Below are 13419 nucleotides of genomic sequence, written 5' to 3'. Positions count from 1 at the left end.
GATTTGGAACTGGGAGAGAGGGACCAAAGCTTTTGTGCTTTGAATTGAACTCTAAAGAGGGTCTGTGAGAGCAGTCCACTGAGGTCAGCAGGACCACTGCTTCCTGACCCCAACTTTGACGAAAGTGAAATCAGGAAAAAGAATCTACAAGATCTCCTTTCTTAATGCCCTCTGTTTGCTAGCTCTGGAAGCTTAACCTCCCTTCATTCACACCCCGCCCTCAGGGTGGATCAAGGTAAAGGGCAAACCCACTAATGTGAAGGGAAGTAGTTTAAGCTCATAGAGAGTAGAGGGCAGGTTTGAGGTGTCTGGGTCAAGAGGTTGCATTCTCTTTGAGGCTGGAAGCTTAACCTCCCTTCATTCACACCCCACCCTCAGGATGGATCAAGGTAAAGGGCAAACCCACTAATGTGAAGGGAAGTAGTTTAAGCTCATAGAGAGTAGAGGGCAGGTTTGAGGTGTCTGGGTCAAGAGGTTGCATTCTCTTTGAGGCTGTAACTAACTGACTTCCAAATTAGGGTGGGTGAAGTTTCAGCATCTGATACAGGTGCCCAGCACAACACAGGTGCTCTGTAAAACAAATGTGGAATGAACTGATCGAGTTAAAAAATTTTGAGCCAGGTATGGTGTCATTTAAAGAATAAAATTAATGCAAGTAAATTTGGACATCTAATTGGCTTTATTGAGCAGTTCATGAATTGGGGAGCATCCCCTCTAGCAAGTAAAGAGATGCTCCCAAAGGCAGCGGTTTGTAAAAGCAGGACAAGGAAGTCATACAGAGAAAAACAGGATTATTTCAGATGAGGTCACCTTCATCTGAGGACAAAAGGATTTTTATTAGGTGATTTCCTCTGGGGGATGTGGAAGACACAGGTCACATTATCTTATCAATGCTGACCTGAAAATTCCTGACTGACTAATTTCTGGGGGAGGTTGAAACTGTAGTTAAATTAGGTGCTGGATTTTGTGATTTAGTCTAGCAGAAGTGACACCATGGTGGGCCTCTGTCTTTTTTTTTAACAGGAGGTTGCTCCTGAAGCTGTCTTCTGACTTTTCCTCTCTCCTTCTGATGGCTGATCAAGGCCAGGAGTCCTGGGGCTCACGTGCCTCCTGAGAAAGCCTGGACCAGCTGAGTGAGAGGTGAGGGACACATGCTCCTTGAATGTGTTGCTTCTGTGCTCAGTTGGTAGTTCCTATCTCCCTTTTCCTTACAGTTGCAGTAGTCAGAGCCAGAGAAACGTGAATGCAGACTTTGGGAGGAAAGGGCCCAGGAGTTCCTTTGCTCTAAGGCTCTAGGCCTGCCTTAGGCAAGTGAAAGGGATCTTCCACAAGGGCCAGCCCAGCTTACTACACTCTGCCCAAGGGTTTGGACCAAGTCTTATCACATGCATTTGCCTGGCCTTGACTTTTGTGCTTTTGTTTTCATTTCCCTCAAGGACCTAAGGTGGGAGGGGAGCCAAGAGGAGGGAATAGGGAGAGAGGCCTTTGAAATCCTGAGTCCCTGCCCTCCCTCCGTCTCTCTGTAGATCTCTGCTCCTTTTTAATATGACTTACATTATTCATGGAAATCTGTCTGGGGGATCTGTGGTCAGAGCTGAAATATTGTCCATCTGCATGCCAACTTATTGTTCCATTGAACTCAGGCATGCTGGAAGGCAAGAAAGAATGACAAGAGGAACTAACAGATTGAGACCTTACTGTGCAAGGCCCTGGACTGAATTATTCACCTACGGTCTCACTCATGTATCCTCATAATAACCCATGAGGTAGATACTGTTATTATTTCCATTTTACAGATGAGAAAAATGAGGCTCAGGGAGAGGTACCTTGTCCAAGGTTAAGAAGACCTAGGTCTAAGAGACAAATTCTAGCAGTCTGATTCTGGAGGCAGGATTCTTACCTGTCATGTGTGTCTCCCTCCATCCCCAGTGCATATGAGCAACAGCCAGCAATGTGCTTGCCGTGGCCTAGCCTGAAGGGAAATTCTGGCACGCTAAGACCCCCACCCCTTAAGATCCAATCACCAACGCAGAACACACCCTACCCCTACTCCTTAAAAACGTGCTTCCTCACCCACTAGCTGCTGCTCCTTCTCTCTGGGAGCAGCCATTTTCTCTTTCAGATAATACAATCTCTTGCTTGGGCCCCTCTCTCTTGAGCCATTCTGGGGTAAGGAGGGTCACAGAGAGATACCCTTTCATTGGTGCCGTGACTCATATGAGGTTCTCCCATTGACTTTGCTCTTCCTCTGGGAATCTGAGCTGCTTTGGGAACCCTCACTGCCTGATCCTCCTCCATGGGCTCACCGTCCATTTCCCTGGTCACTTGTCTTCTCGCCCAATGCCAGCCTTCAATTTGGTAAGTCTCCCCTTCATGGTCAACTTAAATGTCCCTTTGGAACTTGGGAAGTGACTGTTGAGTATCCAGCAGCCCCAAGGGCTCCTCTGGAACAGAGGCACCCCCAACCACGACTTTCAGAGTCACAGTTGATCCCCATAGTTGACCCATCTCTGCCTCCCTATGGTGAGAATCCTCATTCACTGAGGCCTGGTCTCCCTTTATCTAATCATAAATGCCTGGTACTAGGTACCGAGCCCTCTCACCATTTTCGCCTCGACCACTCAGTTAGAGGTGATGACAACCCCCTAACTGTATCTGGTCTTCTCCGTGACCTTCTCAATTGCTCTGGGATGTTTCAGCGACTTATGAACAGTCTCATTCTCACCATGGAATCTGGCCCCTCCATTCCCGCAGTGCCATTGCAGGAGCCACAGCACCTCCTCCTCCTCCACAACCAGTTCCCCTTCCCTCACCCATTCCCGTGCCAAGCCCTCCAGTTACTCACTCTCAAACCCAGATTCTAGCCCCACTACGGGAAGTAGCCAGTACAGAGGGCATCATCTGGTCCATGTCCCTTTCTCTCACTCCACTCTATCTCAAATTGAGAAAAGATTAGGCTCTTTCCCCTCCAACCCAGCTTCTTACATAAAAGAGTTTCAGTACCTAACTCAGTCATATGATCTTACCTTTCATGATATTCACATGATCCTGTCGAACACACTTTTGCCTGAGGAGCATAGGTGAGTGTGGGAACAGGCTAGAACTCATGCCGATGAGGCTCACCAAAATACTTCAGCTTATCCAATTGGTGCTGAGGCGGTTCCTGACCAAGACCTTAATTGGGACTATAATACGGCAGGAGTTGAGATCAATTCATCACTTGCCTCATGGTGGGTCTCAGGAAGTCAGCCAATAAAGCCATTAACTATGAAAAACTCCAAGAGATTATTCAGGATAAAAATGAGAATCCCTCTCTGTTCCTAGACCACCTCACCAAAGCTCTTTTACAGTATACAAACCTAGACCCTGAGACCCCAGATGGGAGACAATTATTAATGACCAACTTCTTCACCCAGAGTTTCCCCAACATTAAGGCTAAACTTAAACGTCTAGAAAGGGGACCTTTAACTCCTCAGGCAGAAGTCCTGGCAGTGGCCTTCAAAGTATATAATGGAAGAGATGAAAAGGCCCGTAAACAAAAATATCAAATGCTGGCTAAGGCCTTTCAACCTACCCCAACCACTGGTGCTCGGGTATCCTCACTTCCTAAGAAGCAGCCAAGAGGACCTCCTGGTCCATGCTTCAAATATGGTCAAACGGGTCATTGGGCTAGAGCCTGCCCAAATCCCTGGAAGCCCCCTGGTCCATGTCTTAAGTGCCATCAGGAGGGACACTGGGCTGTTAACTGTCCTCGTGTACCGAGAGGTGCCAGGCCATCCAGCTCTAACACTCCACACATAGACCTTCTGGGTCTGGCAACCGATGATTGTGGGGGCCCGGGACTCCTCCACCCGACCACTACCATCACTGTACAGGAGCCCAGGGTACCCATTGTGGTAGCGGGTAGGCCCATCTCTTTCCTTCTGGACACCGGGGCCACCTACTCAGTACTGAAGGAGTTTTGGGGACCTACCTCCCTCTCACAGTCCTCTATAGTCTGGGTAGAGGGCACCTTATCAACCTTTGCAAACTCCCATGCTTCACTGCATCTTTAGAGGCATTGCCCCCTCTCCCTCCTTTTTGGTGATTCCCCAGTGTCCCATCCCCCTTATGGGAAGAGACCTATTACGCAAAGTTGTAGCTTCCATTACTTTCACTCCCGGACTGCGCCTCAACCCCGACTCACCTTCAATCCCACTTTTACTCCCCTTCCAACCCGCTGCAAACCCACTTTCCTCTGCCACCCCATCTGGTCATCCCTGTAGTCTGGGATACCCTCACCCCCTCTATTGGCACCTGCCCCCGAGTAAATATCAAACTTAAAGACCTCACCTCTTTTCCCTCTCAACCTCAGTGACTGCTGCCCCTCAAGAGTTTACTAGGTCTTCAGCCAATTATCCAGGAACTTTTATATCAACAGCTACTACGACCAGCCAATTCCACTTACAATACCCTGACCCTGGATATCAAAAGCCTAATGGCTCTTATAGGCTAGTTCAAGATTTAAGAATTATCAGGCAGCTGTTACTCCAATCCATCCAGTAGTCCCTACTTTATTATCCACTATCCCCACCTCTTCTACTTCTCCTTCCTTGACCTCAAAAAATGCATTCTTCATGATTCTCCTCTATCCCAATGGGACCAATTACACCTTCAACTCCACAGACTACAAATCCTCCAGTAATGTACTCTACAACCCAAACAGGACCTCCTTACAGCTGCATAAAGGCAGCATATGTGCCCCACTCCAAGAACAATGCTGCTTCTACACCAACAAATCCTGTCTCGGCCGGGATGGCGCAAAACACTTCCATGAACAAGCCTCCAAACTCCTAGAAAACTCCCCTAACAATCTGTTCCCTTACCCCTTCAATTGGCTCCTGCCCCTCCTAGCCCCTATTACCTTTATTATTATTATTATTATTATTTTCCTTCCCTGCTTCATTAACCTATTCCAAATTTCATTCAAAATCAAATTTTGAAAATCTCTAACCATACTGTCAACCAGTTACTCCTCCAGGGCTATCAAGGCCTTCTCACGAAGAATAACAAACCCAGCTAGATGACATCGCAAATCATCTCAGGATGCCTGCCCTTCCCCAACTCTACAGCAATGGCCTCGCTAACCCCAGAATCTGCGCCCCCTTCCAGCAGGAAGTAACTAGAGAATGAGATTCTATGCCCAGTCCCCAGAGGCCCAATTAAGAAAAGAAAAAGATGGGAATGAAGGCAAATTCTGGCTCGCTAAGACCCCCACCCCTTAAGATCCAATCACCAATGACCAGATGGTTGCCCACCCCTTAAGATCCAATCACCAATGCAGAACACACCCTACCCCTACTCCTTAAAAACATGCTTCCTCACCCACTAGCTGCTGCTCCCTCTCTCTGGGGGCAGCCATTTTCTCTTTCAGATAATACAATCTCTTGTGTGGACCCGTGTAACCTGAGTCATTCTGGGGTAAGGAGGGTCACGGCGAGATACCCTTTCATAGCCTAGCCAATACACAAGAAGAGTGGCTCCTGTGGGTAGAAGGAAGCTCCTCTGTCTCCCAGGACACTGCTTACACTGCATGGTTGATATTTGGGTTCCACCATTAGACAAACATATTTTTGACTTAAAGTTCTGTCTGGTACACTAAATGATATACCAAATTGCATCAGTTATTTCCTCATCATGAAATAATAAATTAGATGTTTTTCTGAGTGGATTGTTTATATCCTTTTGCTTCTGCCAAAGAAGACCTGCCATTTCAGTCTAATCATTACTTGTCTTACTAGAAATTATCTAAATCAGAGTTTGTCATGAGAAATTATCTAAATCAGAGTTTGTTGATCATTGCTAAAATATTTATTGACTAATATAAATAGCTATTTTTTGTAGCATTTAACATGCCATTTTGGAAAGGGCATTACATTAATGGAAAGCACTGTATTAAGAATAATGCATAGTTTTTATTTTTTTAATTAAAGTATCAGTGATGTACAATCTTATATTGGTTTCCAATATACAACACAGTGGTTCAACAGTTACCCACATTATTAAATCCTCACCCTCACTAGTGCAGTTACTATCTGTCAACATAGGAAGATGTTACAGAATCATTGGCTGTATTCTCCATGCTGCCCTACCATCCCTGTGACCACTTATATTGTGATGGAGAATTTTTGTGCCCTTTTATCACCCTCAACCCATAGTTATTCTTACCTGGAATATTTCAGCTAAAGAAACTGTATGTCGTGGGATGACTCAAAGCCAGAGGGAATGGGTGTTTTTCTGTTCTCGGTGAAATAGTGCTTTGTTAACACTAAAAATGATTTTCAATTCAGGACGACAAGCAGGTCAGCCAAGGGATAAGAGCATGGTATTTCTTTTCAATAACCTAATTGGGTACCCTTGGAAGTCAATAGGTCTGTCCATGAAGGGGGAGAAAACACAGAGAAGCCACCCTGTATACACCAGAATTATAATTCACTTTTAGAAAATAAAAAGAAAGTCTCTGGAATATATTCAAGGAAATACTTTAAGGAATAACATCCTTGTATGCCAAGCACATATTTCTTTAGCATATAAAATGACTTCATTTTTCATGTGAAATTGGCTTCTTAAAATGACTGGTTTGGACTTTGCTAAGCTAAAAAGGTGAGGCTAAAATTTTCTTTACTTCTCCTCCTTCCACGTCATATGCTTATGAATATTAACTAAAGCTGATTCATTCTTAAATGAATGATAATTATCATTCAGGATAATTATGCAATAACACAAGTTACAACCATGTCAAAGGTCACAGCAAAATAGGATCATAAAAAGGAATGTAATTGGTAGGGTTATTCCCAAGATAAATAGTAAAGGATTATGGTTTTCTTGTCCACTTTTAAATAGAAGTTAGTTTCTAGTATCCATTCTCTGATGACATTTTTCAAAGAGAGCTAGGAGATACATTGTTTCCAAGTTGGTAATCCCATTCATGTTTTTGCAGAGTTCATCTAAATCTGATGCCCAGAATTTGGGCTTCATACTCAGTCATTTACTGACTCCCATGCTAAGCACTGGAAAGTGATTTGGTCCCTGTCTCAGGAAACTCATGGCCTTCTGAAGGAGATACATCCTTGAAAAGATTATTGCAGTATACTGTGCAAGTACTAAAAAAGAGACATAGGGTGATCAGCTCTTTCTGGGATGGTCAGAGAAGCTTCCTCAATAAGGTAACCTCTGAGCTAAGCCATGAAGTCTGAGTAACACCCACACAGTGAGAAAGGGCAGATGGTGCCAAGTCTCAACATGGTGAAGAGTTGTGTGTAGGGAACTGAATGAGCATGTCCATGAATCTCACATTATAAAACTCTACTACTACTCTTGATCTAGCACTGAACAAAACGATTGTAACAAGTATTGGTTTTCTTAAGAAGTATGAAAACAGGGCCTTTGTGCTTGGACAGACCTAGGTTCAAATCCTGATAATACCATGTACCAGAAGTAATCCTGAGGATATTTCTATCTCTGAGCCTTAGCTTCCTTATTTGTAAAATTAACATAATACTTAATTTGTGTGTTTTTTTAGGGTTTGTAAGAGATAGCATACAGAAAGACCTGTAATAAGTAGTGTGGGTAAAATTGTAACATTTCCAGAGTATCTTGCCTGGCTTTAGTGCATTTGCATGCATATCCTCAGGGGTGGAGAAAAGTTCATCTCCATGTCAATGGGTAATTACCTGGGCAACCAAGGGCGATCTGAACCTGAGAGTTTAAAGGGAGGGGCTGGCTTGCTTGTTTGCTTGCTTGCTTCTGCTGGAGCAAGAAAGAGAGAAGAACCCGGACTGCAGTTTGTAAGCAATAAACGGATTTTAAACTTTAATTCTCCCTTTGACTAATTTTGGTTTTTAGAGAGATTTTGCCCCAGGATTTCCTTTCCCTGGATTTACAAGTAGGATTGCCAGATTTGGCAAATAAAATGCCAGACACCCAGTTAAATTAGAATTTAATAAAAAATAGCTTTTTAGTATAAGTATATCCCAAATATTGCACAGACATACTTAACACTGAATAATTATTTGTTATATATCTGAAATTCAAACTTAACTGGCATACTATATTATTTTATCTAATAATAGTGAACTGTAACTCAAGTTATTGGCATAATAGGTGTATTTTGCTCCTGGAAGCACTGACTTGGAAACAGGAGTTTTAAACAAAGATATAGATGCTACATACATGTGAATGTGGATGTACATATGTGTAGGGTGGATGTGGGGATAGTGGGGAATGTGAAGGGTATTAGTTAGTTTTAGGAATCCAAAAGCTTCTCTAAGATTGAACATACTCTCTTAAAAGGAATTTTCTTCCAAGTTGGTAACACCAAAATCAACAAGTTTGTAAGAATTTGTTTAAAGGCCATGCCAACAGGACCTGAGTTTTGGCACTTTACAGCTTCAAGCTTTTCAACTGATTGGAATGGTATAGTTGTTGGCCTTTTCAAGGCATAAAGATAGCTTTCAGATCCTTATTGTGTCAGACCCTCTTCTCTCCCCTAACAGTACTGCCAGGTCTCAGGTAGTGGGCGATGGTGCATGTTGGACCTGCTTAAAGATCACCAGTCTAGTATTTTACAGAATACTTAGTTCACACCAGGAACTGTGGGGAGGGATCAAAAAAGGTAAGTCCTCTGCCCTGTAAGAGCTTATAATCCTATTAAGTCAGGAAAAGAGAAGATAGATAATTGCTAAATTGAGTTGCATCCTGTAAAATACATGTTCTATGAAGGCCAAGCCAGCTTTACTAGTCTATCCCCCAAGCCCAGAGTAGCACCTGATAAACACTAGAGGCTCCTGAAATGTTTGGTGAATAAATGAAATTCATTAAGGAAGGTTTAATGGAGTGGTTTTTAGTCTGAAATGGATCTTAAATGAAGATGATCTGATTAAGCAGAAAATCGTTTCCATCATTATTATAGCAGCTGCTGTATGCTATGAACGAGGCACTGGGTGAAGTTCTTTATGTAAATTCTGCTTAGATGTTACCTCCTCAAAGAAACCTTCTCTGACCATCCTATCAGAAAGCATTCCTTCCTGTTTCTCTCTTATCTCAGCCTCCTGTTCTTTCACAGACCTTTTGACAATATTAATTTATTCCTTGTTTTTGGTCTGTGTCTCTGCAGTCGAGGAGGCCAGGGGTTATGTCTGCCTTATTACTGCCATGTTCCCAGCACCCACCAGCCAACTCATTCCCTGGCACTTAATAGGCATCCAATAAATATTTATTAATCAAGGACATTTGTCTACACAGAATCATCTCTTCAGCTTAAAAAAAAGAAAAAAAAACATTTGAAAACAAAAAGTGAAAAACTCAGCTGATAAGGACTCACTCCAGAGTTTCCAGAATATTCAGCAGTGTGCCAGGCATCTTTTTCTTTTCTTTAAAAAAAACTTCTGCATGTGAACCTGATGCACAGCTGAAGGTGAAAATTTCACTGAGGGATGTCACTGTAAGGAAACTATATGGATCCATACTAAAATCAGATGGATAAAATTTCCTCCATGGAGTCTTTCAAGTAAAGCTTCATAGAATTTTCTCTTCTCTAAGAAACACATTGGCCATAACCATTGCCTCAATATAACATTTCATACCTAATCACACCCGCCCTGTTCTCTCCAACTTTGAAAGTGAGAAAATACCAGCACAAGCAACAAATATATTTGCATTAAAATGTATTTTCCATGACCCTTAAACATCAAGAGATGCTAAACTCTATTCACAATGATACATGGAAATAATATTGATAATCATTTCTCAAGTATCAGATGGCACAAATCCAAAAGTTTGACAACATACTATGTTGGCAAAGCTAAAGGGAGACAGCCACTCTGATGCATTGCTGGTGGAATGCAAAATAACCTAGCAGAAGGAAGTTTGTCAATATCTGCAGTGTTATATATGCATATGCCCTTTGACCCAGCAGCCCGACTTTTAGGAATCTATCCTGTTAAAAAGAAAGACACAGACCCCACATGGGGACCCTTCTGCTAGATGAAGTCATCATACTAGGCCTAATACTTACACCCAATTACAGTTTCAACCTCCCCTGGAAATATAGTCAGTCAGGAATTTTCTGGGCAGCATCACTGATGAGATTATCGATGCCATGGGCCTCTCCCTCTTCCATAAACTAGAGGGGCTAATCTGCATTAGAAGAGCCCTTGCTCTGGCCCCCTAAGTAAGGGAAGGTGACCTGGCCTGAAACAATCCCTTTTTTTTTTTTTGCTACTAACTTTCCCCCAAACATTCCTCTCTATAGGAACCTTCCATTCTGTACAATTCCATGGAGCATCACTCTACTTGATGAGGGGATGCTGCCCAATTTATGAATCACTTAATAAAGCCAATGAGATCTTAAAGTTTACTTGGATGAATTTCATTTTTTAACAATCCCAAAGGTACACTGGCAAAATATGACATACACTCAAGATTTTCATTGTGGCATTATTTATAGTAGCAAAAGAGAAGTAACACAAATATCTATCAGTAGGGGATTGGTTGAATAAACTGGTACATACATATGATGATCTATGCAGCCATTTAAAAAAATGGGGAAGCTTTCTATATACTAGTATGGAGTAATCTTCAGGCTAATTTTTTTAAGTGAAATACTAAAATCAGATGGATAAAGTTTCCTCCATGGAGTCTTTCAAGTAAAGCTTCATAGAACTTTCTCTACTCTAAGAAACACATTGGCCATAACCACTGCCTCAATATAACATTTCATACCTAATCACACCCATCCTGTTCTCTCCAGTGCAGTACAGTTTTGGAGTATGATACTTTTGGTAGAAAAGGAAGGGATATATAAATATCTGTGAACATCTGTTTACATTTTTTAAAATAATAGAAGGATAAACCAAAAACTAATAAAATTAATTGATTATGAGGAAGGGAAACTAGACTTTTCTAAATGTACCTCATTTAAAATTTTTCTTTGTGACTAGGTAAATTTTATAATTAAAAAAAAACTAAGTTAAAAAGAAAAATACACAATCTCTAAAATTCAAAATCAAATACAAACAAAAGAAAACCTAATTGGGTATCAAAGTTGGTAACATATTTACACTAAGAAGAATTCTTTCACATTAATTTAGGAAGTAATCTAAGGGCAAAAATAATTTTTAAAAACAAACTATTCAGTAGTCTTATTAGTGATTATATTGGTTTTCAAGTTTTTGATACTATTATTTCTTTCTTTATGATTCATAGTGCTAGTAGGAACTGAATTTTTTAGCTTAATAGAGCTGCAAATAAAAATAAAAAATATTAAGTAAAACTTTGCAATCTTAAATTTTAATTGAAATTTTTAGTATGAACTCGTGATTTACTCTTCTTTCTCTAAAATACACATTAATAGCTCTGTCTCTTGAGGCTTAAGAACAGTGACAGTCTAGTGGCAAAGACTAGATTGTGTTCCCAAATGCCATTTCCCACCAAAAGGAACAAGGGCACCTTGGAGAAACGGCTGATTCCTGGTCTAGGGCAGGACTGTACAAAATGAGCCTGGCATATCTTTTGTGTCTAAAGACAGGAGGTGCTAGAGACTGATGAGGTCATGTCAGAAGGAGGGGAGCCAATCAGCAAGGGCTTCTCATTGATCAGAGTGAGACAATTTGAGCCTCAAAAAGAAAAGCTGCAATTGATTGAAACATACTGAATATAGAAAAATCTGAGTTCATAATGATAATTATTTTAAAAATCCGTAAAGTGAAACAAGCCACTTACCATAGAAGATAGCTAGTAAACTGATACCATACTTTGAAAATCTGTTATTACCAGGAAAGAATTAAAATTTACCTTGCCTTGTGCAAACTAGTTTTATGTACAGACTTGCTACCCTCTGGAACTGCCCATTTTTAGAATTCTTCTATAGGCAAGAGAAAACATTGCGTGTTTAACTCCCTTTTTTGGGGGGCTTCTGTTGTGTACAACCAAACCTATCTGTAACTGATAAAAACAGGTATGAATGTCTCATTTTATTGACTAATGAGGTTGCTTTCTTCCCAAATAATTAGAATTCCTCAACGTTTGCTCACAGTACAAGTTCCTTTTTATGCACTATCAGGGATGCATATCTCAGCTCAGAAGAGGAACTGGAGAGATTCTTGGTTCACAACGATAACACAAATACAATGTCCCTGGTAACCTTTCCATGCTAAATGTGTCCAGAGAAGAAATTTAAAATATTTTGAGGATGATGGGGTGGCAAAGAGAAAGATGGTAGTGGGAATTTTGTAAAATAGTGACTTTTGTGCTTAAAGTAGATGAAAGACCACACTCTAGCAGCTGTGCTCTGAAAGGATCTGGGCTATCAACTTCAGATTCCACTAATAGTTAATCGAGGGTGCTCTGAGCCAACCCTTGGGGATTGAGAATTTCATATTTATTACCTGATTGTATCACCACTGATCTAATCTCAGGTCTCCGTTTTAGCCATGTGTTTCCCCTACCTTCATACAACCTTTATCAGTTATAAATGAATGTAGACATTTTACCTTTTTTATCATTACTCTTCTCTGGAGGTGCTAATGAGAAGTTGAAGTAGCCAGAAGCATACCCAGAGAAGCCTGTTGGGGTATGGCAGAAAAATGGAATTCCAAGGATGGCTGTGTTCTAATCCCTGAAACCTGTTAGGTTACATGGCAAAGGGGAATTAGGGTAGCAGATATAATTAAGGTTGCTAATCAGCTAACGTTAAAGAGGTTGATTTTCCTGGGTTAGCTTGTTGTGCCCCTGTAATCAACAAGAGTCCTTAAATGTGAAAGAGGGAGGCATAAGAGAAGGTCGGAATGATGCAGTGTGATAAGAACTCAGTCAGCTGTTGCTAGCTTTGAAGATGGGAGGGGACCGTGTTCCAATGAATGTGAGTGACCTCTAGAAGCTGGAAAGAGCAGGAAAAAGATTCTCCCCTAGAACCTCCAAAAGGGAGGGCAGCCTTGGGGGTGTCTTGATTTAGCCCAGTGTGACCCATTCCAGATTTCCAGCCTCCAGGATTGTAAAATAATAAATCCGAGTTTTTTGAAGCCATCAAGTTTGTGCTAATTCATCATAGCAGCAACTGCAAACTAACACACCTATTTATGGCCACAAATCTAAAACAAGAATTACTGTGCAGATGATCCAGTAGACTGGGTGTCTCAAAGGTATGATGACAGTAGAGTTCGGAGTAGTCAGTCTGAAGGTCTGGCTGTTACCTGAAATGCTGTGAAGATGTAATGATGCATGAGCTGACAACAGCCTTGGTATGAGGCCCTTCATTGCAGGGCATAAAGGTAAGGGGTGAGCAGGTCAAAGCTTTGTGTCTCAGAAGTTTTTAGGGATATAGGGTATACTTGGGTCCTAGAATAAGGACGGGCTTTGACAACGAATAACTGTAACGGCTCA

At 41.6% G+C, this 13419-nt stretch overlaps 1 protein-coding gene across 10 annotated transcripts in view; it reads left to right on the top strand.

The window, feature by feature from the left end:
• The window catches only part of MINPP1 (multiple inositol-polyphosphate phosphatase 1), a 190887-nt gene that overhangs the window by 55024 nt on the left and 122444 nt on the right, over positions 1–13419 (top strand). For 7 of the 10 annotated variants that reach the window (XM_036924047.2, XM_036924048.2, XM_057505866.1 and 4 more), the window contains exon 5: positions 1024–1140. The exons of 2 other annotated variants lie outside the window; for them this stretch is intronic. In XM_036924047.2, coding sequence (XP_036779942.2) covers positions 1024–1114 — 91 coding nt within the window. In that variant the 3' untranslated portion in view covers positions 1115–1140. Of the gene's footprint in view, positions 1–1023; positions 1141–13419 lie in introns of those variants that run through there. One more of the 10 variants, XR_005032402.2, reaches the window with a different exon arrangement.

Source organism: Manis pentadactyla, chromosome 8 (assembly GCF_030020395.1).
Source record: "Manis pentadactyla isolate mManPen7 chromosome 8, mManPen7.hap1, whole genome shotgun sequence".
Classification (NCBI taxonomy): Eukaryota; Metazoa; Chordata; class Mammalia; order Pholidota; family Manidae; genus Manis; species Manis pentadactyla.
This window is presented reverse-complemented; position numbering and strand designations above follow the sequence as displayed.